The sequence below is a fragment of the Rattus rattus genome, chromosome 1, assembly GCF_011064425.1.
Source record: "Rattus rattus isolate New Zealand chromosome 1, Rrattus_CSIRO_v1, whole genome shotgun sequence".
NCBI lineage: Eukaryota > Metazoa > Chordata > Mammalia > Rodentia > Muridae > Rattus > Rattus rattus.
In genome coordinates this window covers 263488627-263515963 of record NC_046154.1, presented here as the reverse complement: position 1 = coordinate 263515963, position 27337 = coordinate 263488627, and the positions used below count along the sequence as shown (strand labels likewise).

Sequence of the window (27337 nt, the reverse complement as noted above, 5' to 3'; positions counted from 1 at the left end):
TTTGCGTCTTTGTGGGCATTGTCGAAGGCACAGGGCAGATTCCGTCAAGGTCACTGACTTGAGGAGCTGAGTATTTTTAATTGCCAGTTTTGTGGAACAGAACAAAAGAGACACGAGGGCAGGGAAAGGAAAGGTAAGAAGAGCCAAAAGAAATAAGAAATAGTGCTTGCTGTGTATGAGGCATAACTATAAAAGAGTGAATTCAGAGTAAAAGGTACTAGAGGGAAAAGATGATACGGAGTGGGGATCCAGGTCTGGACAAAGATGCTGTGTAAGGAGAGGTAGGAAATGATAATTGTGAGCATTTGAATCTGAAATAAAAACCGCAATATTGTTACAAATCTGTGACCTGACAACTTACGTTTTAATCCATTTCCTGTCCTTAGGAAACCCTGCCCAGCCCACTTCTCTCCACTACATGAACCCTTACCAACTGAATGCCTATGGAATGGCCCTCAAGGCTGTAGGAGAAATCGTTCAAGATTATGACAGCGACAAGATGTTCCCAGCCCTTGGCTTCGGTGCAAAGCTCCCTCCAGATGGAAGGATATCTCACGAGTTTGCCTTGGTAATGATGCCTTGAAAGAGCTTGACAAAAACTAACGGGCTGGATATTTCGGTATCGATTTTTCTGTTTCTCCTGTGATTGATTGTGTGGGAAGTCTTGTTGACTACAAACTTCTCCGTTTTCATACTAGCTCTCTTAGGAGGATGACCTTCGTATAAAAATGACAGATTATCAGTCAGTCTGGCTAAAGAAACTTCATCACACACAGTAGGTCTATTCTGGGTACTCATCACTACATGACAAATATCCCTGAAGTGAAGAGATGTGGAATAACACAGGTGTGTTAAGCCCACGCTCTACGCATCAGAACAGAGATCACAATGTAATTGGATAAGCACATTTGTTCGTTCGTTTGCTTGTTTTCAGTATCAAGCCTCAGCCTAGATGTTTTTAATAGTTCAAGAATGATCTGCCTAAGGTGGTGTGTCTGAGCCTCCCTTCTGGATGTTGGTTCAGACTCTCAGGTCTTGTCTGCATCACGTGTTTTGTGGAGGATGTACGGCATGATGGGCTCTTCATCTGATGCCTGAGCTGAGATGGCGGAAGTAGCTGGAGTTGCCTCTCACACACAGGGCATCACTGGCTTCATCCTGGTGTAGCAGTCTTCAGGTCCCCCACATGTAGTTTTCTTGGGTGTTCTGAACTCTGGGACAGAAACTCCAGCCCCGTTCGATCACAAGCTCAGAGGTCCTAAAATGCTACACTATTCAATTAAGTGAATTACTAATGCCGGCACAGGTTTCAAGGTAGGGCAATTAATTTTGACTTCTCAGTGGAAAGACTATCATGGGATGTGTGGCTATCTTTAACTGATTATCCTTCTGTATGCCCGGTGAAAGGCGTAATTGTATTAAACTAAATGAAGTTATTAATTTTCCATGCCAAGGTCCCTTCCCCCTTTGTGCGTTATTACCCATTTCTCTTTCCCTCTCATCCGGCTTCCTCTGATTTCCCCATCTTTACATGTATACCATGGAATCAAAGCAATGTTATTATACACTGTTTCAGATGGTTTAAGGAAAATTACACCTAAATCCGATTCTTTAAAATTCAGTTTTATCATAAGACAGAGATTGCTGTGATCTGAATGCATCTTGTCTAAAGTTCTAGTGTTGCCAGCACTGACAGAGCTAAGAGGCAAACCTACTAAGAGATGGCAGCCCAGAGTCTAACAGAATCACACCCCAACCTTCCTTTCTCTTTTGTTTTATTTATTTACATTTCAAATATTGCCCCCTTTCCTGGTGTCCCCTCCAAGAGTTCTTCACCCAATTCCCTCTCCCCTTTGCCTCTGAGAAAGTGCTCCCCTACCCATCTCCATTACCCATCCACCCACACCCATTTCACCGCCTCCACATCCCCCTTCCCTGGGGCATCAAGTCTCTACAGGATTGGGCACATTCTCTCTCACACTGAGGTAAGACAAGGCAATCCTCTGCGACGTATGTGCGGGGGGACACAGACCAGCCCCTGTTTTCTCTTAAGTTGGTGACTTAGACTCTGGGAGCTGTCTTCTTGGTTAGTTGACACTGTTGTTCTTCCTATGGGGTTACCATCCCCTTTAACTCCTTCAATCCTTCCCCTAACTCTTTCATAGATGTCCCCAACCTCAGCCCAATGGTTGGCTGTAAGTACCTGTATCTGTCTCAGTCAGCTGCTGGTAGAGCTTCTCAGAGGACAGCCATGCTAGGCTCCTGCCTTCTGCCATCTTGATTTCTAGCAGTTTCTGCCCTCTGGCTGAAGAAGATGAGTTTTTATAATGCAACAAGGGCCTTCCAACTTTCACAGCATTCTCTAAGGTAGTATTTGGATAATATGACAGTCAATAGCTTTTGGGACAGCCCCCTCTCCAGTAGTTCAGGACCCACATGAAGGTCAAGCTGCACAACTGCTAAATGTGAGTGGGGGAAGCCTAGGACCGGCCTGTGAATGTTCTTTGGTTGGTGGTTCAGACTCGGAGAACTCCAAGGGCCCAGGTTAGTTGACTGTCTTGGTCTTCCTGTGGAGTCCCCCTCAAGCCCTGCAATCCTTCCTCCTATTCTTCCATAAGAATTCCCATTTCCCTTCACTGTTTGCCTACATGTTTCTGTATACACCTCTGCTCTTAACCATTATTAAACTATAGCTTACAAGAGTACCCCATAAGCCTCTATAAGATAATGTATTTTTCAATATGCGCACATGAATTTTATATACATATATATATGTATATATATATATGCACACACATACATACATACGTGCAAACACATAGACACACATGCACATACCAATACATACATATATGTGCACATACATGTGCATGGAACCATGCACGTATACGCACATGAACATACATGTGCACACATATACATATACATGAATATATGCAAACACACAGAATGCTTGCACACACCCATCTTTACATATGCACATATGTGTCATATGTACACAGATACATAATCACACACACGGAAGCTTTTATATGAACAGAGTTAGTCTTTTCCCACATATTTTCATCAATATTCATTCATTGTTTTTTTTTTTTTTTTTTTTTTTTTGGTTCTTTTTTTTTTTCCGGAGTGGGGACCCGAACCCAGGGCCTTGTGCTTCCTAGGTAAGCGCTCTACCACTGAGCTAAATCCCCAGCCCCTCATTCATTGTTATTTCCATATTCCTTCTTGCTTTTCCATTACATCATCCACAGGATATTAGGAAAAGATACTATAGGGAGGGACTCCTTGTTTTCTTTCGTGAACTACTCCACACATCACACTACCAACGTCATTTAAAAGTGAGTATCTTTTGGGATGTTCATGCGTCTCAGAGAATTCAAACCTTCAAGAAACTTAATAAGTCATGAAATCACTTGAGTAAGCCTCATCAAGGTCTGGATCTATTCTAAAGCCCAGAGAAGGAGTGATTGTGTTCAACTAAATGAGGTTGGTGATTTCTTTCTACATAGCTCTCACCTTTGTGCATAAATTTTTGCCTTTTATCTCCTTTTCTGCTTCTTTTTTACTCTTCTTCATCCTTGAAGCCCAAGCCATAAAAGTATCTACTGCTAAGAATGAGTTGTTCATTATATTTGACCTATAAGCTCTCCTTGAAACCCAATTTTTCAAAATTTCCAAGACAGCCATCATAGCCTGTGAAATCTAGGGGGAAAAAATGGCCCTGTGTGTTGTTAAAGAAGCAGGAGTAACATTGATTCTAATGGTAGTAAACCAAAGTCAGTATTACCCAATGGTTACCTTCTCTGTTTTCAGAGCAGTTTGTTTTCCCGGCTAAAATAAACACCAGTTAATAGGTCTTCTCTGAGATAATATTAGCACGCATACAATATCCCTCTAGTCGATTTTAAGAGACGAAACTTGATCTCCCGCAAATTTTGTTGAAGAAATTAGTTTTAAAATCCTTTTTATAACTTCTTACAACTTAGTCATTAAGGGGGAAATATAATCTTTGTAACAGCTAAAATGTTTTAACTAATCTGATTAATCCAAACCATCTATTCTTAAAAAGATAAGACTTTGCATTCCAAAGCATTCTTATCGTTCCGGGCTGTGAGGAAATCTGCCACTTCTTATGGCAGGAGGACTAATTCAGAAAACAGTCATTCGTCAATCCACCATGATAAGCGGAACACAGAGTAGCTGTCTTTCCACTACCAAAGGAGGGAAGGTTGTGACCTTGTAGTTTCATTTCCAGAGGTGGAGAAGAAAGAGTTCCACAGAAATACCAGCCCCCAGTGAAAAGGTGAAAATACTGATCATAAAAAGTAGCTTAGAACTATCTGAGTTTGTAAGTGTTCCCTTAAGGCAGATATATAATACACTTTCTTCTATGCCTAAAATCAGTAATGAGTTTTAATTTTAATTAGCTTATCCCTTCCAAGGGAAAAGAGCATCGTGAATTCTTACTTAAAAGAAGATAAAATAGGTCGGCTCAGAGCTGGAGAGACGGCTAAGTTAGAAATGCGTTTGCTGTGAAATCACGAGGACCTGAGTTCAAATCCCTAGACCCCCATGTACGTAAAATCACTAACAGAAAGCTGGACCTAGTGGTATACCCATAGTCCCAGCACTGCGCGTACACACTGAAGGATCCCTGAGACATTCTAGCCAGCCAAGCTAGCAAGGAATGGTGATTTCCAGGTTCTTCAAAAGACCCTGTCACAAGAAAGAAGGCACATTGCTACTGTAGAAGATAACTAGTGTTACTATCTGACCCAGGCACATGCGCATGCACACACACACACACACACACACACACACACACACACACACACACACAGCCACACATTCGCACAATCTAGGTAACCTCCAATTAATATCCAAACCACCATTTTGTGTTAAATGGTAAACTTGTGTGTTTTAAATTTTAGATATGCTAAATGTTAACGTCATAATGAAGATACCTTTTATTCTCTTACTATAATCTTTCCATTTGTTCCTTGATATGTAGATACATGTATACAGTATATGTTAACATCCGTACCCACTCCCCTCTTCAAATCCCCCCATATCAACACGCCCCTCTCAACATTGAAGGAAATTGACTGTCCCTCCCTCAGCAGAAATCACTGCCAATCGCTCCTCGGTAGCTTTGTGGTCTCTCTGTCCTCCATGCTGGAATGTTGACTGGCTTGACCTTGTGAAGTTCTTCTGCTGGCAACAGCAGCTGCTCTGAGTTCAGGAGTGTCGTGGTCCAGTTAAATCCAGAGAATACTGTCTTGCCGAAGTCCTGCCCCCTCCCACCCCTAACCTCTGGCTCTTACAATCTTTCAACCCCTCTTCTGTTTGGTTACCTTAGTCTTTGGGAAGGATATTTGATGTGAATGTCTCACGTAGGACTGAGCCATCTCTAGTTCCTTATTCTCTGCACGTTGGCCAGTAGACAGTCCCTGGATCGAGCACTGTCCTGTGTGGTATGCGGGTGGTGGGGGAAGAAGCATCTTTGATGAGCTGCACCAGTTTGTGGGGATAAAGGTAAATATTTAGAAGGAAATTTAATACTATGTCTATTTAACCAAATAATGGGAAGTAAGCTCTCTCCGAGGGCCTGTGAACTTCCTGGGTTATGGACCAGGTTTGTAGCAGCAGGAATGAAGTTCCCTCCTGAAGAGCAGGCTTTATTTGTTTTATTGAATATTTTATTTATTTACATTTCAAATGTTATTCCCTTTCTGGTTTTCCCTCTGCAAACCCCTTATCCTATCTTCCCTCCCCCTGCTTCTATGAAGGGGCTCTCTCACCCATCCACTTTCACCTCCCTGCCCTGGCATTTCTCTACACTGGGCCATTGAGCCTTCCCAGGACCAAGGGCCTTTCCTCCCATTGATGTCACACAAGGCCATCTTCTGCTACATATGCATCTGGAGCCATGGGTTGCTCCGTGCGTACTCTTTGATTGGTGGTTTAGTCCCTGGGAGCTCTGGGGGTCTGGCTAGTTGATATTGTCGTTCTTCCCATGGGTTATAACCAATCAAAAAGTAGGTGGTTACATCCGTAAGTGTAATACCACTATTACATCAACGGGTATATCTTATCAAGCCCGTTGTTACAGTAGCTTGCAGAGTTCACAGCCCGATAGTAGTGGGAGATTGTGTTTGCACTCTCTGATACAAAACAAAACAAAAAACAAAATAAAAATCTAACCTAAAGGGTCAAAGCCAGGTTCTCCCTATCAGAGAGAGTGTGTAGCATTTGTTTTACTGGGTGGTGGTTTTAAATTAGTTCTGTTTGTTTATTTTTTTTTTTCCTGTCTGTATTGGTCACGCTTCTGATTCTGTGAAAAGACACCGTGATCCAGGCAAGTTAGAGAAGAAAAGAGGTGTTGGGGGCTTACAGTTCGAGAGGGAAAGGAGTCCTTCACTATATCATGGTGGGGAGGCATAGCAGCGGGCAGCATCATGCTGTAGCAGCTCCCATCTTAAAGTATAAACAGAAAGCGGAGACTACAAAATGAGAATAGCGTGTGGCTTTTAGAGCCGGCCTCTAGTGACATACTTCCAGCATGGAGGCCACACCTCCTAAGCCTACCCAAACAGCGCCACCAATGGGGGACTGAGAACTTGAGTATAGGAACCTATAGGGGACATTTTTATTCAAACCCTCGCAGTTTTAAAATATTGTATAAGTGTTAATTAACTAAAATGTTAACAAAACATAAAACCGAGAGGGAAGAGTGAGAATAAATCCCTTTGTTCATAAATAACAAGACTGAAGGTGTTAATCACATCTGACTTAGTTTCTAAGCTTCCCCGTCTTTGCAAAACATTGCCTGTGTCATAAATGGTGACATGAAGGGATTAAAGGATCAAGTCCTCAAGTCAGACTCCCAAGAGTCAACGGTTCCTATCTCCCTGGCGTTGTGAGACCTTGGATGAGCTAACAACCCCGTGTTTCCATTTCTCTTTGTGTTAAGTATAACAGCACGCTGCTAACATTTTAACTATTAAAGTTTTATACCCCAACCCTTCAGTATATAAAATTCAATAAGCCTCAGTTGTAAATGATCTATTTATCATTTATCTACAACAATGATTTATTCTGATAGTCTAGGAAATAGGCATGAATACTAGAATTACTGATGTTTAATATGTTTAAATTATCAATGTTTAAAATTATAGTTATTATCTATAATTTTATGTACACCATACCCCACTTCCAGAGATGAAGCTAAAATGTCCTTTCTTGAGAAGGATAGTCATTTGTGGCTCAGTCTTAGCAGACAGGGTAGCGGACAAATCACGCTGAAGTTACAGAGGCTTTGTCCTTCTCTCTTCGGTTAGTCATCCTGGGGACGTTGGCTGCCGTGTCATTGGAAACACCCCTATGGCGCATCCATTTGCTTTTTACGTTAGCTCACGTCAGGCTTTCTGACGGCTTCAATCCTACCCGGCACAGCATCGTGCACTCCAGAACAAGCTACAGAACAGGTTACCTCAGCTGCTCTGGAATTCCCGCGTAGATAGGAGACCATGGAGATTTCTGTTTAATAGAAAGGAGTAAATGATGTAGAAACTTTTAATCCTAATCTGGAGTTTCTACCCCAGTTAAAACACACACACAACTTTTATATTTACAATAAGCCTTAATCAGCACAAGAGCTGGGCAGATATCTACACTCTATGCTATTGTGTTTATTTCCCAGCCAATGATACCATTAGAACATTTGCCTCATTTCCTCTGGGCTGCTCTTGACCCACCCATATGGCCATGCTTCCTCCTCCATTCACCTTCTTCTCCCCTTCTTGGTTCTCCTCCAACCCCAAGCCTAGAAACCCTAAACCCTGTCTGTATCTCTTCTGCCCAGCTATTGCCTGTTGGCATCTTTATTCATCAATCAGAAATCACTTAGGGGCAAGGTCACATAGCGTCACTTGGGACTCTCTCATCTCTGGGACAGCCAGGTCTTGGGGCCCACACACTTACCATTACAATGCATAACAAAAGACCAAACTTCAAGCGGGAAAGCACTAGAAACAACCCAATAGATAAGAAATCAGTAATTAACATGGTCTTACTTGAATAACTTTGAAAAGTGGACATTGCGTGGGCACGGGTGGTGTGAGAAAGGAAGAATGTTGGGCTGGAGAGATGGCTCAGCTGTTAAAGGTTAGGCTCACAACCAAAAATATAAGAGGAAGGAAGGATGTGGTCTCCATACAGACACTGTTCCCAGAGTAAGGACTTGCTACTAACCAGCTCCATTCACTTGAACTACATGGATATCCTCTTTGAATCTTTTTCTTGTTTTTCTATTTCTCATTTTGAGCTATATTTCTTATGACCCTTACTCTATGCATGGTAAGGTGGCTGCACCCTGAAAACTGTGTACATAGCAAATATTTTGCTCTTTTCTGGTTTCCAAGGGAAACCAAATTGATTGTAATACATGATTACTACCTATATTAAATTGGGAAAATATAGACTATGTTAAGGATATGGAGTGAAAAATGACTAGATACCTAGCCATCCAGAGATAAATGCAATTATCATTAATTTTCTCCTTTAGATTTTAAATAAAATCTCTATGTGTGCAAAAACTTATGTGGAAGTGAGATACCTTTGATTTTATAATATCTAATGTGTTTCTAGGGTCATTTTGAATTTTACGCCCTCTCCTCAAATTGTGTGTGTGTGTGTGTGTGTGTTAGATCATAATATTATGATCAGTGTAATATCTATTGTTGAGCAGTTAATTCATTAATGATGGGCGATTGCTACTAGAAGACTTTAAGTTCAAATTATCTTTCTGCATGCCATTGTGTATTAATTTGTCTTTTTAGCTGGTTTTCATGCAGACTAATTGTTTTGTTGTTGTTGTTGTTTTTGCTTTTTAACTTTTTTGCCCATAACTTTCTACAAGAATGGCAACCCTCAGAATCCTTACTGTGATGGCATTGAAGGAGTCATGGAAGCTTACTATAGGAGTCTGAAATCTGTGCAGTTGTACGGGCCAACCAACTTTGCTCCCGTAATAAACCACGTAGCAAGGTGAGTAGAGAGCAGGGGAGGGGTTTGTGCTAGTGCAGGTCAACGTTCAGGGTTGTGCAGAAACTACCCCATCGCTGCTTCATAATTCCAGGATCAATGAATGTATTTACTGCTCGGTGCCTCTAAGAAAGGTAAGAGGTAGATGTGAGGTGGTCACCACCAAGTAATCAGTAATACTTTATGGAGAACTTCGCACAAGTTTATTTTTTAATTATTTATTTATTTGCCTATTCGTTTACATTCCAAATGTTGCCCCCCACCTCTCGGTCCCCTGTCTCGGAGCTTCTTCCCCAACCCCTTCTCCCCTTCACTACTGAGAGAGCAGCTCTCCTCCATATCTCCCTACCCTAGGGCATCAAGTCTTTGTAGGATTAGGCATATCCTCTCCTACTGAGGACCTGGTAGCCCTCTGCTACATATGTATGAGGCCTTGGACCATCCTGTGTATGCTCTTCGGTTGGTGGCTCTGTCTCTGGGAGCTCCCAGGGGTCCAGATTAGTTGACATTGTTGGTCTTCCTATGGAGTTGCCATTTCCTCGAGGGCCTTTGAATCGTCCCCTAACTCTTCCACAAGGGTCCCAGACCTCTCGTGAATGTTTGTCTGTGGGTATCTGCGTCTGTCTCAGTCAGCTGCCGGGTAGATCCTCTTAGAGGGCTGCTATGCTAGGCTCCTGTCCGCAAGCACAACATGGCACCATTAATAGTGTGAGGGAATGGTTCCTGCTGATGGGATGAGTCTCAAAGTGGGCCAGTCACTGGTCAACTGTTCCTTCAGTCTTCGCTCCATCTTTGTCTCTGCATTTCTTGTAGGTAGGACCAATTTTGGGTTAAAAGGTTTGTAGGTGGGTTCGTGTCCCCATCCCTCCACTAGGGGTCCTGTCGGGCTACTGGAGGTGGTCTCTTCATGTTCCCTATCCCCACTGTTGGGCATATCTGCTAAGGTCACCTGCATTGACTCTTGGGAGCCTCCCTCATCCAGGGTCTCTGGAACATCCTAGAGAATCTCCCATCCCCCACCCCATCCAGCAACTACATATTTCTACGTATTCTCCTGGCCCTCTGAGACACTCTCCTGTCTCCCCTGACCCTGCCTAATCTCACCCCACTATTCCCCTAGCCATTCCTTCCTCACCTAGGTCCCTCCCTTCCTCTACCTCAGGAGAAACATGCACCAGGTTATGTGAGGACCTGTCCTTTCCAACCAAAGAAAGTGTTTTCTTTGAAAATACATGTGAATTGCAAACACATTTAATGGCAATCTCAAAATGTCTAACTCATTCATATCAGTGTCACGTCCTGTGGTGGCATAAAAATAGTGAGACGATCCCATTAAGATGTGAAGCACTTTCTTTCTGAGATATGTGGGGCATGTGCTTATAACCTCTCTGATGTTAATGTAGAAGCTAATTTTATAAATTCCCAGACCTCCGCCGGTATATAGTACATGTTACTGAAAGAAGAATTTGCTTGTGACTCAGACTGCCCGTTCCGGAAAAAAAAATGTAAAAACATAAACTCTGTTTATACATATTGATGTTTTATTAGTACAGGAATGAATTTTGGTTTTTCACTGCCCTCCCCACTACACGTGACCAGAAAATGAGCATGCTTTACTGCACATGGGGAACGGAAAAATACGCAGACTATCTCAGCAGTCAGGGTTGATCTGGGAGTGACTAAAGATGTATGAGATGCTTCTCTGTGGTGACTCTTTGTCGTGGATTTCTCAAACACTTCCTTCAATGATTTCTGTTAATGTAAAAAATCTGCATTTCGGCCTCATTTGTTCATAACAACAAACACTGGTTTTTAATGAAGTGGTAATTAATTTCTGCCCCCCTTTTCTCTGTTTCTCCATGGTGTGCTACATACCCTTCTGTTCCCAAGCCATTCATGTCTCAATCAACTATTGGGTCATTATTAATAATTTGAATTTAAGTTGCTGATAGAAGGAATGTTTCACTTTAAATCATCCTAGTGTATTGATGGCTGCCAAGAAAAACAGGATCGAAGACATTGAGGGAAAAGAAATTTAATTAATTCCCTGACACGACCACGCACAAAAGTTTTTAATAAAAGAAACAGTGAAAATTTATGACAGAATTTATTTTATATGGATTCATGCCCACTGTTATAAATATGCTAATCAGTACTTATGAATCAGTTCTGTGTTTTTTGTCCTGGTAACACAAAAGTTAAATTTAGATATAAAAAAAATTTTATATGCTTCTCCACTTCTATTTAAAGCATAGTACTGGGCTAGGGAGATATAAAGTACTTGCTGTTCATGTACATATGTGGGCCTGAGTTCTAACCTCTAGAACCATGATTTGTGTCGGCAGCCTCAGTGCTAAGGGTGGGATTGAGAGACGAGAGGATGCTTGGAGTTCATTGGGCAGCATCCTAGCTAGACCAGTGAGCTCTAGGCTCAGTGAGAGATTCTGTGTCAAAGAGGAAATGTGCCAAATGAGTTAGGTGACATGTGACATCAGTTCCTGACCTCCACTCCATTTCCACAGGTGAGCGCACCTCACTCACACACACCACACACGTGCAAAGCAAAATGAGACGGATTAAAGTTCAACACAATAAAACAATGCTTCTACAGTTTCTGCAACAAGCTATTGTCATTTCTACGTGAAGCTTGACACTTGCCAAATCTCAAATACAGAAGTTACTGTTAGCAAAATGTTTCAGCTCCTGTATTTAAAAATACGCCACAATCTAATCATTATTTATTGTTATACTTAAAATGGAAGAAAACAGACAAAGGTAGATTTTTATGACCTTTTCTTTCCAGGACAGTAAGAAGTCCTACCTCACCACTTTTTAATATAAATGTCTTAAATGCTTTTCCCATTTTCTTTACCTTTAAAATTATGTTTAATTCAGTTCTAATACTTTATTAAGATAGGTAATTTCTGGCTGATCGAAAATCATTGTCTGAAAGCTTCATCCGCTGAAAGACAAAACTGTTTGATTTTTTTGTTCAAAGCCTAGTTAACGTGTGCATAAGCTCCACTCCTGTAAATGTTATTGAATATTCCTTCTCTAATGAATACATTTCAACAGGAGACAGGCCCAGCATCCCATACCAAAAATTAACACTCAGCAAGGGCTAAGTGGCAACTGGGATGGATGCACTCAGCTGCTAGAGTGCTTGTCTAATATACATGAAGCCCTCTATATATCCCCAGCACCCCACGAACTGAGTATGGGGAACATTCATGTAATCATAGCTCTCGGGAAAGGAAGCAATAGTTCTGAAGGCTTCGGTAATTAATACTCAGGTGCATAACAAGTTTGAGGCCAATGGAGATACAATACACCATATCTCCAGAGGTGGGGAAAGGTGTCTCCTGGCTGATTTCTGATATGCTAGTATCAGATGTCACCATTCGAGCCTGTTTGTACCTATGTCGGAGCAAATACGTATCCGTATCGTCTGTTTCCTTGCTGTATCCTTCAAGAGTTTCCTGCATGAGCAAAAGCTTGACTGTTATAATATAATATCTATCGGCATTTTTAATTCTTTTTGAGGAATAGCAGCTCTGTACACTTGCTCAGTTTTTGACCGATTTCTAGGTATCAAATTGGATTTGAGATAATAATGGGTTGTCAAAAACACAAAACAGGAAAGCGCAAAGAAATCAAATTCACAGCATTTATGGTTCTGTGTCCCTTTGGACAGCTTCACACGCCCTGCTTCCAATTTCATGCATACCCAGAGGTTTTTACTCAGTATATTTCAAGGCTGTTTCAAACACCATAAAAAATACATCTCAACATCTCTTGATGCCTTACGTATATCTAAATAAAAGCACCTTCGCCCGACATCAGAAGGTTCCGGCCTCTAGCTACCATCCCACTAGTCTAGCCCCATTCCCCTCACAGAGAACCACTGTCATCGCTTTGATTCTGCCACGTCCCCCACAGTTGTTCACAGTGAAAGTCCTGTAACCCCGCTCCATTTTCAATCCATCATCTTTCTCTGTTTGTTTGTTTGAATTCAACGGTGAGAACATTGTAGGATCTAGATAACCAGTTAAGTTTACTTTTCACTTGTTAGATGCTGACATTTTTATTTTGGGGCTTTCCATAATTAATCTCAAAATCATTTGAGAAATGCATCCTGTTTGATCCCTTCCATCTGGGAGAACAGACAGTGAAATCAGAGTGAGTCAGGAATCCTTGCTGAGACGATGGCATCTCTGGTAACAGCCTCCGTGCCGTAGCACAGATGGACTCTTGTTCTTCACCGGAGCTCCAGGAGGCACCAGCATTGCTGTGCAGATACAACATACATGTGCAATGACCATTTGTGTGGACTAAAACCCAGTAACCACAATAACCAGACCCAAAACCACGTGTTGCTATATCTTGCACCTTTGACTTTAGGCTCCGCCACGGAGGTTAAAAACACACAGAAGGCTGGAGAAGTCGCTCGGTGGTTAGAACACTAGCTGCTCTTCTAGAAGACATGGGTTTGATGCTTATCACGCACATGGTAGCTCAAAACCATTTCCCACACCAGTCCCAGTACAGACGATGCCCATTGTCCGTATCCTCAGTGCGTAGATACATAGACAGGCAAGACATCCATACACATTAATAGATAGATACATAGATAGACAGACAGACAGACAGAGTACACAGACAGGCAAGACATCCATACACATTACATAGATAGGTACATAGACAGACAGACAGACAGAGTACACAGACAGGCAAAACATCCATACACATTACATAGATAGGTACATAGACAGACAGACAGACAGACTGACAGACTACACAGACAGGCAAAGCATCCATACACATTGCATAGATAGGTAGACAGACAGACAGAGTACACAGACAGGCAAAACATCCATACACATTACATAGATAGGTGCATAGACAGACAGACAGACAGAGTACACAGACAGGCAAGACATCCATACACATTACATAGATAGGTACATAGATAGACAGACAGACAGAGTACACAGACAGGCAAAATATCCATACATATTACATAGATAGGCACATAGACAGACAGACAGACTATAGACAGACAGGCAGACAGACAGATATATACATACAGTCAAAATATCCACCCACATTGGATAGATAGGTACATAGATAGACAGACAGGCAGGCAGGCAGACAGATTTACATAGACAGTCAAAATATCCATACACATTAGATAGATGTGTACATAGACAGAGACACAGACAGACAGACAAAACAATAAACACAGATGGAAACAAAGCACGCCTCCCCGGTTTTGCACAGTCTCTTGCTCACTTCGTCACAGAGGCAGTTTTGGGTGGCAACTTAGCAATGTAGAATTTTCTCATTATGAAACGTTTAAATGTGTGTCTCCCTTTACTCAATATTAAGAAGAGGGCTCAATCCATTGTAAAATATGATAATCTAATTACTCAACCGAAAAGTGCCCTAGTCCATTTCTTTTCTTTTCTTCATGCCTGCTGCGTTCCTTGGAGCTAACAAAAAGCTAGACGAATACTTCACAGATCTGAGTGAGCCATTTCTGAACTTTTATGTAAAATTCACCAGGAACCAGGAAAGAAACGTCACATGGATATACTTAAACTCCGCAACTCTGACAAAGTTAATTTTCCTCTCAGATTTATCATAGTCATATTAACATATAAATTATACATTGGCTGTACTCCAGAACAGGTAGTGATATGGGCTTTAATAAGAGTTAATTATCCAGTTCACTGAAGGCTCCATTAGGAAGGAAACTTCTGTAATATAATTTTATCTACAAGCCCATGTCTCCTTGTCACTTCCTGAAAGGAGCCTGGAGTGTGGCTCACCAGAAACTTCCTTCTCCATACCTCCTGTAAATATATTAATTATTTTTATCCTAAGTATTTTACAAAGAGGCCAAATTAAAAAGAATAGTAGTATGAGATTGATTTTGTCTGAAATTGAAACTTACTCTTCAAGTAAAAGACGCAATTATAGGGCAAACGACAAAGAAATAGAGTAGTTTTCAAAACATTAATTTTCAGTTAGTATTTTGATGAAGCGCTAGAATAAATTGGTCAGCTCTCATAGAAAATGTAATTTATAATAATTTTAAGTATACCCAGCCTTTCAAACATGCTCGCACTTTCATAGCATTAGTTATAAAGTGTTAAAATTTTCTAAGTATTATAAACGGCTGGGTTTCTGTGGATTTTAAGATGGACGACAAACTACAGAGACATTTTAGGTTTGCTGTGATCAGCTTCGGCCATCATCCCCCTCTCTTCATCCCGTGAGCACAGCCTCTCTGCTGAGTGAGATTAAGCCATTCAGAGTTGGAGTTTACATTCATAAAACTCCACTTCTGCAATGTGCTAGCAGGCTTCCATTTTTAGCAGCTTTGATTTGTCTAAAATAGAAAGAAGTGAGCTTCTAGAAGCTTTCCTATTGCTATTTCCATCACATTATGCCCCACACTAATCACACAAAGTATAAAGCTTGAATTATACTTGGTAATAGATGCTTTTTCTTTCTTTTTAAGATATGACTGTTCAGATATTAAATACTGAATTCCAGCTGGAAATTTTAAGATTGTGGGGTTTTTTGTTTTTGTTTTTGTTTTTTTGTTTTGTTTTGTTTTTTGTTATTTCGTTTTTTAAGTAGAAAGGATAATGGGTTTCTCTGTTTGGGGTTCCCCATTGATTGTCTTGCTGCCATACCGATGTGGAATCCTTGGTGTGCATGGTCAGTTGCTTCTACGAGTGTCAGTGAATGAGCTCTGTCAACACCCACTTATAAATAGCACGAGTAGATACTAGTTTCGTTTGTACCTAAGAAACTCACATATGATTTAGTCATATGATTTCCAAATCAGTTCCGATAGATTGTGAGCATCCAAACTGTTCAAGCAGGTCAGTTAGGGTCCTTCATGGTGAGAGCGATTTCTTTGGCCACCCAATACATCTTTTAAATCATTTTTTTCTGTGGTCTGGTTAATTTTTTTTAGAGATGCAGGCCCAGGTCTTCTTGTTTCCTACCCTGTCTCCTAAGAGCTCTGGAAGACTCACTCATTACTGGACGTGAACTAGTTTATGTGGCCAGCTCTAGGCCAGAGAGAGAGCCAGCACATGTGTGCCAGTATGCATACACACACACACACACACACACACACACACACACACACACTTGTTCACACATGCACGCGCGCACACACATAGTTGTACACACATACACACATACTTGTGCAAACATGCACACACATACATACTTGTGCACACATGCATGCACACACACATACATACTTGTACAAACATGCACACACACATACATACTTGTACATACATGCACGCACACACATATAAATACTTGTGCACACATGCACAATTAGAACTGTGAAGGTGTTTTCTTTTTATTGAGGTGAAGGCTCAGTGACGTATAAAAGGATTGTTTCAGTGTGTACAAGTCAGTGACATTTAATGTAGTCACAGTGTTAAGCAGGTGATGACCTGTGTGCAGTTCAAAGTAATGATTTAACCATTGCTTAAATTTACAAAATGATGTCATATGCACTGAATACCATGCATACAATTAATACACATGGTGACAAAGGCTAACATTAAATATTACGGTGACAATTTTCAGGAAAATCAAGTTCTGATGACTTAATTTTTGAAGAGCTTAAACATTATACATTGCTGTCAGAATAGGTCTTTTTTCAAACCTATATCCAAATATTACTTTTTACCAAAAAAAAAAAAAAAAGATTCTGGTATCCTTTGTTAATGAAACCACTTCTAAGGCAGGCAGTTAAATGTTTCTGTGTCCTGACAGGCACCAACACTGTAGTTAATTTTGTTGGTCATTTCAGAAAAATATATACATAAGTGTGTATACCAGAGGCTTCCAGTGTACACATAAGTATTTTCTCGATAGTAGAAGGCTGGTTTGGCTACGCCATGCACATCTGGAGGTCCTCGTGTCTCACATGCTGTTCTTACCTTCCTGTTGTTTTGTAGATATGCATCCTCTGTAAAGGATGGCTCCCAGTACTTTGTGCTCCTCATTGTGACGGACGGCGTCATCTCAGATATGGCTCAGACTAAAGAATCCATAGTGAACGTGAGTAGTGCCGGGGTCTCCCCACAGTACCACTTGGGTTGAGAATGAAACCTATTTTAGTTGACTTCACCGAGAAACAGAATGGCCACACCCTTGAAGATGATGCCATCCTTAACTTATCCAGAAACAATTACACATTTAGACCAGCACTGCATGAGGACAGGAGGGGAGAGATTTCCTTCACTCATAAGATTTATTTGTTTTCTAAGCAGTAGACTGGTTTGTACTCATGCACACTCTTAAGAGCAGGACCTGTCGTGTCCTAACATTCTGGCTCCTTGAAGATGCTGTAGTCACTCTTTCCTTCTGCACTTGGTTTAAAGCCTCCTGTGCATTACAATCCCAGGGGTGTTTAGTTAGTGATGTTATTATCTCCTTTCAAAAATTAGCTATAAAGTCTAGGCTTAAAATTATGTCAGTTTACCAATCTTTTCTGTGCCTACCATTGGCATTGTTTGGAATAGAGTAATATCTAATTAAAAGCGATTTGAATAGATGGGTTGCTTGTCAGACCTCATAATTTTAGTAACAGAGAAATATATAGGAGAAAAAAATCAGTACATGCAGGGAACACTTTTTTGTCTACACTTACGCTGAATTTCTGTTTCCTTTCTAGTGAGTACTATTAGTTTTCACTTTGGTTTAATGACTTAATGATTCATAATTAGGTAAAAAGAGACACAGCACTAAGAAAGAGTTGCTTGTAGCCCACCAACTTCCCAGCACAAGATGTTCCCTCTGTGTGTACTGTGCTCCTGTTACTGATTCTAAGTGTTGAATTTTTAAAGAATAACATTTATATGTATTATTTGTGTATATGTGCATGGACAGGCATTTACAGTGCACACGTGGAGGTTAGAGGACAACTTGAAGAAGTCAGTTCCTTCTTCTATCATGAGTCCCTGGGTTCATCCATCCATCAGGGTCTGTAGTAAGAGCCGTTAGAACTGAGCCATCTTCCCAGCCCCATCTCAGGACCTTAAATAAAATCTAATTTAAGTGTTTTATATGATGAAACCCGTGTTGTAACATCAAATATTCAGTCTCAACAGCTGGTCGATATTGAATGCATAAATGAATAACGTTAAACATAGCTTAGTTACCATGTGTTTGCACTTGCTAATTCGCTGTACGAGTTAGTTCTGATAATAATTCACCCTGATAATTACTTCAGATAACAATTTGAATATGTCATTAAGAACTGTCTTAATGAACATCTGTGAAAATGTCAGAAAAATCAGGAAATGATTTTCTTTTTTTAATATTTTTTTTTAAATATTGGTATTTCAAGGACTGGCAAATAAAAAGTAAAAATAGCCGATTCAAAGTCTGCAGAAATGTTTATACGCATTTTCTTTTTCTTTTTCTTAAGAACTAAATGTCTTAATTAAAATCTAATTATGGTTTTCTTCCTAAAGGCCTCCAAGCTTCCCATGTCAATAATTATAGTAGGTGTTGGCCCTGCAGAATTTGATGGTGAGTGGCAAGATTTCAGTGGTATTCTTGTGGCATTACACTTCTGTCAGCTTGACCTGTGCTGGAGAGTATGGCTGAGTTTATGTATAATGTCCTTATCAGTATAAGTATAGCTCGCGCACAAATTAAAAGACAACCATTGAGTAAGACACCTCCCTCTAGTTTGTACATTAATTGAACAGTCACCTCTGGCCTTTTATTAGAGTTTGTACCTCAAAATACTATGTAAGACTGACAGAGAAATTGAGACTTGGTCTGTAAGGCCAAGAACACTCTAGGGACACACATTTTGTGGGTGAAGATTGTTGGCAACTTTCAAAGAACGGCGATAAGTTGATGGATCGTTTTGTTGCCAGCTGAAACATTAACATGAGCACAATATGCTAATTGAATGTGAGCCCAGCCTCTAGTTAGTTGATAGAATTATCTTTATAAACAGAGAGCCCCACCACGGGAAAGACCAAAATTCAACGGCAGCGGAACTGATCTGATTGACTATAAAAACGAGCCCAGATGATACCGGAAATTATTTGTTTCAAATATGTGAGCATACCCAGGAATAAGGTATTGGCATTATCCTTGGTAGAACACACACATTTTCGAGAATTAAGGCATATACTGTGTATACAGGCCAATCTGTTAATTATAATTACTAGTAGTGCTTCAGCCAAAACATTGACTCATGAACATATGTAGAAAGATAAATCAAAAACAATGTTTCCCAACCTAAATTCATTACAGGGACTGAAGGGAAGATTGCAGTTGAAGATGGGGCTCTAGCTGAGCAGTGCTCTAATTTCCGGGGCCTCTTTGGAGTCTGTTGATTGTCCTGTGTGGGAAAAATGAATTTTCAGTAATAGAATTACACTTCAAGCCCAAGCCAGTTCACTCATACAATTAATTATTTAGAGAATTCTCACAGCAAACTTAATAAACTCTGGGAGATCTTTCTAATTGCAGCATCAGACATCAGCAGCTGCTCTCTTTGGACAGGATTTGTGAATACCAGCTGTGGCAGCCAATGTTGAAATTATTTCTCAACTCGCAGAATTATCATCCTTCACAAAAAAATATACTTTATCCAGGACCCGAATAAATGCCACTTTGTTTTTGCAGTGATCTATGAAGTAAAACGTGGGCAGTGTGGGCTTGAAATGTCAGCAAGTGTGAGGTTCAACTTGAAGATAGTAATTGCAGCTGTTTCTCAGATTAGAAAAATATTAAAATTGATGGGTTTAGCACCACATGCCCATTTGGTCATTTAGGCATAAGCCCAGGTTTAGATCTTGTGGGATGATAAATGAGATGGAAAGATAGAATCAGAGCGCTCTCCCCAGTGCACTGACTCCTCTGACTTCCAGAGAGTCATTCATACTCAATGGCTCTCTTCAGCAGTAGATGGTGTACTCCATAGGCTGTTTGGAGACAATGGTTAAAGAAATGAAGATTGTAGGCCCCTTCCTGGGACGTCACAGGGGTGTCCTGCTGCACACGTACCTAGTGATTTCTTGGTTCACAGTTTGATTTCACTACATTGTATTCAATTAACGACTGTATTTCCTTTTCAAGCAATGGTTGAACTGGATGGGGATGATGTGAGAGTTTCCTCCAGAGGGAAATATGCTGAAAGAGACATTGTACAGGTAAGGGTTGAAATAAACGTTGTCTGTCTCCTTCGTTGAGAAGAAGCAACTTGAATGGCAATTAGGAATGCTGGGTTCCATTAGCTTAGTTGGTCTCCTGTCTATGAGGTATACCTTAAACATCAGAGACTAGAATCTGTATGGAATTGCTTTTTCTTCTGTCTCTGGTTCACTCTACGTAAAGAGCAAGTATCAATAATTATCTTTTTCTAACCTACTCTTATGAGAAATGTTGATCTTGATCTTTAGTAAAACAGGAAGCTGTGAACATATTAGTCTTCATGTAGATGGAACACTTAAAAACATGCTATATACAAAAATAGACTGTTTAATAAAACATTTAAAAAATTACAACCATTGTTAGAATTTTCTAGGATTATGGTTGGAAATGTGAAAACATGCGTGTTAAAACTATATATAGAAATGAACTATACATAAATGAATTTGTGGTACATGACATATAAATGATTTATTATCTACAAATTTTACATGTAGAAAATGTTTGAGAAGATTACTTAACGAAGTACGGCCTGCTGTTTGGGGAGCAAGAAGAAGAAAGCAATCAGTTAATAATTGTCACTGTGAGAAGGGAATTAGTACAACCAAATCTATGCATGCTTTACTTAAGTGCGTGCGTCTTTTAAGATGCAAAAGAGGAGAGATTTTGTGATATATGCCTTCTTAAGGAGGCAACAGTCAAGCCTCAGTCCACTTAAGGGCGTGGTATGCACATTTTATGGGCACAAACAATGGTCACCAATATGATTTCTAAATAATTTCCTGTATGCTTACTCCTAGTGTAACTACTGTAAAAACTATAATTTGGCATCCCATAGAATGGGGTGCAAATTCTAACTTGTGATAACTTGTACAAACTAACTTTCTATGTTCTGAGCGATGAGCAGCCTTGTGAAGTGACGTGAGACAATCTACATAAGATGTGTCCCTGACGTACATCCCAGGAGTAGCCAAACAAAATGATGATTAGTATGATTATGGGGAGAAAATGCCACAAGCTGATAAATACCAGGATCGTGGTGTCTCTCTGTGCTAGAGAACTTGATGCTAAACTCTATTGGGTTTGATCTGCAGCAATGCAATAAAGAAATAATAATTCCTAATCATTAATAGTACTAATTAGAAATACTAAAAGGATTGTAAATTACTCCTCCCAAATTAATAAAATTACATCTTAACACCGAGACAATTTCACAATAATTGTTCTAAAAGATAAATAAATATGATTTCAACTTCTCTACGAGGCATAAGGTAAAAGGCGCAAACACATAAAGTGAATAATTCAGCCAAAAGTAGCTGAGGAAGAGGCCATGGGGATGCCATCATTTAAGAGTCTCACAGTGCTCATCTCCATAATTAGACACATAATTATTTGCCTTAACCTCATCATCATAATGATGGGTCCAAGTTATTTTACTTTATCTGAAAGCCCTACATAATGTCCAGCCCACACTTTCCAAAAATCAAATCACTGAAAGGAAACTCATATGTGAGGGACTTCAGGATGTGCTCTGTTGCCATGGTGAAGCTTCTTTATAAAATCAACAAGGGAATCTCATAGCTTGTTCCATCCAAATGAGTGTTTAAGAGAGGCAACACAACATTATCCCTGAGGAATCAAGGCTGCTCACCTCACCAAAACTTCTTTTTAAAGGACCATTACATTATGCTGTTACCACAGAACCATACCTATTGACATTTGTGAAAATAAGAACTGCCATGTCTCCCAATGGACTGGTGACAAAGGGATACTGACTGAAATTAGGCCCAGATGGTCCATGAAAGCACAGTGGGTAGGCTCTTCTAGCCTTGTCTATTGTCGGCAGAGTCCAAGATCCCTTGTTTTTGATTTTTCTCTGAGGTTGTAGTATGCATAAAACTCTGTGATCCATTGGCCTAAATTCATTCAGATACAAGTTACATATTTAGGGAAATCTCCTCTTTTTGAAAACCCTAGTTTCTGAGGCAAGTCTATCATGACTGTGGCACTGAGAATTCAAACATACCTTGAGAGAGACTCAAGATTTGCCACATAAACCCCAACTGTAAAAAGGATCAAGGAGTCTTTGAGATACTAAACAAGAAATTGACATGTACCCTGGAATTAGGAGCCCCTGGATGAAAACGTCTTTTCTTACATTTCTGAATACAGGGAGGGGACTTTATACACTCTTCTAATTTCACAGACACGTTCCTAAATTCACCTTTGCAAAACGCATTCCAGTCATATCCATGAATCATCTCTCCTTACCACCTTGAATCACATTATGGGTCTGCTCTCAAAGTTTTCCATGTTCTGTTGAAATATTTGTAGATCAGTTATTTATATGGAAACACTGAGTGTTGCAGACAGTAGGATAATATTTTGTATCTTCCATTGTTCAAAAAAATAGTCTGAACAAACCAGTAAAATAGCATCAGAAGGCAGAATAAATGCTGTGTAGGCTCTGGTTTTCTTGCAGTCTATTTTACTCTTAAGCTAGTCAAGTTATTAGATACATTACTAATAAATCCTCAGGTCTCTCAGTTTGGAAAAATGAAGGCTATATCTTACAGAATGTAGCTGATATTCAGCTGGAAGTTGGGGACAGTAGTTTGACGTTTTCTTTTGTTGTCAGGTATTAAGCAGCTTCTGCATTTGCGCAGAATATTTGAGTCTGTTATATGCTCTACGTGCTAGGCAGGCTAAGACCCATAGCATTTCATCACTGACCCCTTAGATAACATTATGACTGACACTTGATTACTGTATTTTTTAAAGTAAATCTCATTTCAGTTTCTTCTTGCTCATAATCCCCAGCTGACAAGCAGAAGCCAGAAACTAGATGCGATCCTAAAATGTCTTAGACAATTCTTTACTGGTCATCTGGGCCACATAAACATCTCCACAGCCTGACCTCAGTTTTCCTCTTTTGCTAAACACACTCAAAGCCACATCCTGTCTCTCATTACAGCACACACTTCCTTCTAGTCTACCTTGTCATTTACCCTGGTCGCTCACCTTTCACTGGTGCGGGTAGAAGCCCTCTGCCTTGAACTGTGTCCGTCCCCCTTTCTTTCGCTCCACTCCCTTCCATATGAAACAACTACGATCCAAGAGGGAGAATTAAGTAAGCCACACAGAGTTATTTAGACTATAAATCAAGTTCTGATTCCAAAATTGCCTTCATAATATATCTCTATACTAACATAAAATTCTGAACAGCCTTCTTTCCATATAACTATAGAATCTGACATGTCAGAGTCAGAGGCAACAATGACTGGTGCTTGGCCTTGCTAAGCTAAACTTTCATTGATTGATTGATTGATTGATTGATTGATTGATATGAGTACTCTGTAGCTTTCTTCAGACACACCAGAAGAGGGCATCGGATCCCATTACAGATGGTTGTGAGCCACCATGTGGTTGCTGGGAATTGAACTCAGGACCTCTGCAAGAGCAGTCGGTGCTCCTAACCGCTAAGCCATCTCTCCAGCCCCTAAGTTAAGCTTTCTACGCTTCAGTTTCCTCTTCAGTCAAATCAGAATAAGGATAAAACACTGTGAACTAAATAACATATTTTATTTAATCCCTAGGCAGAAACCATCTCATTGCTTGGTACCAGCACAGTCTCAGTAGGGCAGGCATTTTGCTGGTCTTTAGTTTATAGCAGCTGTGCCTTGATTTGACTGTCTTGCGTGAGATCGTATCCCGTTTACCGGGAGACTCTGTCTTGCATTTACAGTAAGCAGGATGGGTTCCTGCAGTGCTTATTTTCATAGTTCAGTAGAGGCAGAGGATGCTTGCTGTGCTATGACTTGTCCATTGCATTCCATGCAGCCATTCTTCCTGGCTGCATGAAGCTGCCGGCCAGCCTATCGTTTCCTTTAAAAAGATTAAATTATATTTCCCACTAAAAGGGACATGAGAGCCTGAAGTCTTAGACTTGAAAACGCACGAATGGAGTTCTACCCTGTAGACAAATCAAACGCAATTGAGTAGACATCAACTAAAAGGCAACTGGCCTGAACACGTTCAAATTCGTTCTCACAGATAGGCAAACGCATTCATCCGGAGCAGCTGTGAGGAATGTCCCTCCACACAGGAGACATGACATAGGGGAAGAGTTGAAGGAAGACACGGAGCCCCACGCATGTCATGTTTTCTGCGGAGCAGAATACTTAACACCCACATCCACTGTATTCGCTGTATCCATAGGTTACGTCAGCACACTGTGGACAGTGCTTTCTTAACGTACCTGTTTAAGGCTCTGAGTTGAGAGATGGCTGAGTGCCTTTACCATATGTGGGGATTGGTTTTGCTTTATTTATTTTCTTAACCAAATGTCCCCAGCTGAGTGTTCGGAAACGAGAGATTAGATCACAGAATAGAGGGTGATCTGAGTAGCGAAATGTCAGGGTCGGAGGATATGGGCAAAACAACTAAAGGATCTTTTGCCCTGAGAGCTGTCAAGTTGATGTGACAAGAGGTAATGACAGTGGGGAGCTGTTGGCATTTCCCTGCTTGCTGACAATGTACCTGGCAGCAAGATGGAAGAACAAATGCCCCTCGGGGAAACATTGAGATAATTCGGGATTAACAAGTAGAAAGTTCTCAGCTTTTTTTTCCTACTCTCGACATACTTCCATGATGAGTTAAAACCCTATTGGTAGCAATGACTTTCTCTGACAGGGCTCTCCACTGGGGCTTGGGTGACATATCGAAGGGAGTGGCTATCTAAGAAACTTGAGTTAGAAAGGATGAATTATTATCCTGGGATAAAAATCTTAGGTGTATTTTGTTGTTGTTTTATTCATTGTTTATAAACAGGCTCCTAAGAGTTCTGATACTTCTAGAATAGGGCAAAATTCTCAAAACCCAAGCTGAAGTAAAAGAGCTTAAGAGTACAGAGGAAACTGATAAAAGACAGGAAACCCATATGTTTGCATGCACCAACTGGAAGCCCGTTAAAATGCAAAGCCGGAAGCCAAGATATATATGGGAAGGACCTGTAGAGAGGTGTGTGTGTGTGTGTGTGTGTGTGTGTGTGTGTGTAATTATAAAAATTAAAAGGATAAAATTAAAAGAAAAAAATTCCTGACATAATATTATGAGACAAAGAACCAAAGATACCATTGAGCTCCTTTTTGGGGGGTCATCTATGGCTGGGGACACAGCCTACCCTAAGCATAGTTTGTTTCCCCAGTGAGACTCCCTTGAGGAAAACAAAATTTTTCCTTGCAGGTGGTTAACGATTGAGGATAGCATCTAGGTTAAGGATGGAAGCCTTTGTCCACGTCTTCTCTCTGCTCTAGGACACCACCTGGTATAGACCTGTGCAAGCCCTGTGCGTGTGCCCACAGTCTCTATGAGTTCATGAGGAGCAGGAGGAAGAGCAGAGGGAGAGAACACAGTAATCAGGATACATCGTATGAGGAAAAAAAAATACATTTTCAATAGAAGTAAAAAAAAATCCCAATAAAGCATGTGGTGAATTAAGTTGTATGCATGTCTATACACAAATAACAAATAGGTCATGCATAAGAAAGCCCATGCTAATAAAAACGTAGTTTTATCTTCAGAAGGGGTGTGTGTGTGTGTGTGTGTGTGTGTGTGTGAGAGAGAGAGAGAGAGAGAGAGAGAGAGAGAGAGAGAGAGAGAGAGAATATAAGCCTATCTTCTAGTACTCACTAAAAAGGCTTAAATGTTTTTATAAATTAAAAAATTAAATTCTTTTAATTATTGATTTAGATTAAATGAGGGAGAAAAACAGAATTTGCCTTGTTTCTTTGCGCCTCCAAGTTTTTGTTTACAGTGTCCTCTGGCCTTTAGTGAAGTAATGTGACTTTACAAAGTCATGCCCTCCCATGCTCTCCTCACCCGAAGGTTGAACACAGTGTGAGCTTCCTCTCCTGTCCTGGCTTAGCAGCCTTCAGGGGTGAGCGAAGCCTTCTGTCTGTCACGCGTCTGAAAGCTGAGGTAGAGTCTGTAGAAAGCGAATGGAGCAGAAGCGGTTGCTCATGCCATCAAAATTACACCTGCAGGGTTGGGGATTTAGCTCAGTGGTAGAGCGCTTGCCTAGTAAGTGCAAGGCCCTGGGTCCTGGGTTCGGTCCCCAGCTCCGAAAAAAAAGAAAAAAAAAAGGAGAAAAAAAAAAAAAGAAAATTACACCTGCTATTCGGTCTCCTCTCTTTTTAACTCATTTTCCTCATAGCAGCTGGGTTGTTTTGAGTGCACAAATAAGAGTTGTATTCTTGAAGTATGCTTTGAATAATGGCTCCCATCCAAAGAGAGTTTTCAGAACACGTTTGTCACAGTTACATTACAATATGAAAAGGGGGTGTTCTTGGTCTCTCTGAAAGAACGACATTTATTTAAACACACACACACACACACACACACACACACACACACACACACACACACACACATATATATACACATACATACACACATACTTATACATAAATCCTATATGCAGAAATTATTCTACATCCTAAATTAATTACGTCTTCCCTCTTCTTTTTATTTCAAGGCCGAAGACTGATGTGCTTATAAACTAGTCACATCCTGAATTATTTCAACATTTCCAAGCTGCTTCCAGAATTTCCTTATAGAGAAATTGAACTGCTGTACTCAGCACTACTGTGTTTATTAACTAAGTTACCGTTTCAAATGACAGTGGACCCAGACGGTCCCTTGGCAGAGCACACAGGTGTAGAACTGATAAGGGCTGCTGTATAATGGTTAGATAAAGGCAAAGCAATGACATTTAAATATGAAAACAATCATAGCATTCCAGTAAGAAAGATCCCAATGTGTCATGCTGAGATCTTTTGCGTTCACAAATCACACGCGAGTGTATGCTGTCCTGGGGTCCAAGTTCCCACCATAGGTACTGTGTGCTTTTCCTATTTAATAGTTAGGGTGTGATGTTCTCACTACAATTAAATGTAATGTGTTTAGGACTCCTCAGTCATGTGTGCTATTTTCTATGTGGAAAAGTGTAAGATCTCCCCATTTTCCACATTAGCTAACTTTTATATCAAAACTGTATCAGGCATGGGCT

At 40.5% G+C, this 27337-nt stretch overlaps 1 protein-coding gene across 1 annotated transcript in view; it reads left to right on the top strand.

Annotated features, from left to right (window-relative positions):
* The window catches only part of Cpne8 (copine 8), a 176396-nt gene that overhangs the window by 146575 nt on the left and 2484 nt on the right, over nt 1-27337 (top strand). The window contains exons 15-19 of the mRNA XM_032885320.1: nt 387-568; nt 8924-9051; nt 17049-17151; nt 18570-18627; nt 20197-20270. Of these exons, the coding sequence (XP_032741211.1) occupies nt 387-568; nt 8924-9051; nt 17049-17151; nt 18570-18627; nt 20197-20270 (545 nt within the window). The remainder of the gene's footprint in view (nt 1-386; nt 569-8923; nt 9052-17048; nt 17152-18569; nt 18628-20196; nt 20271-27337) is intronic.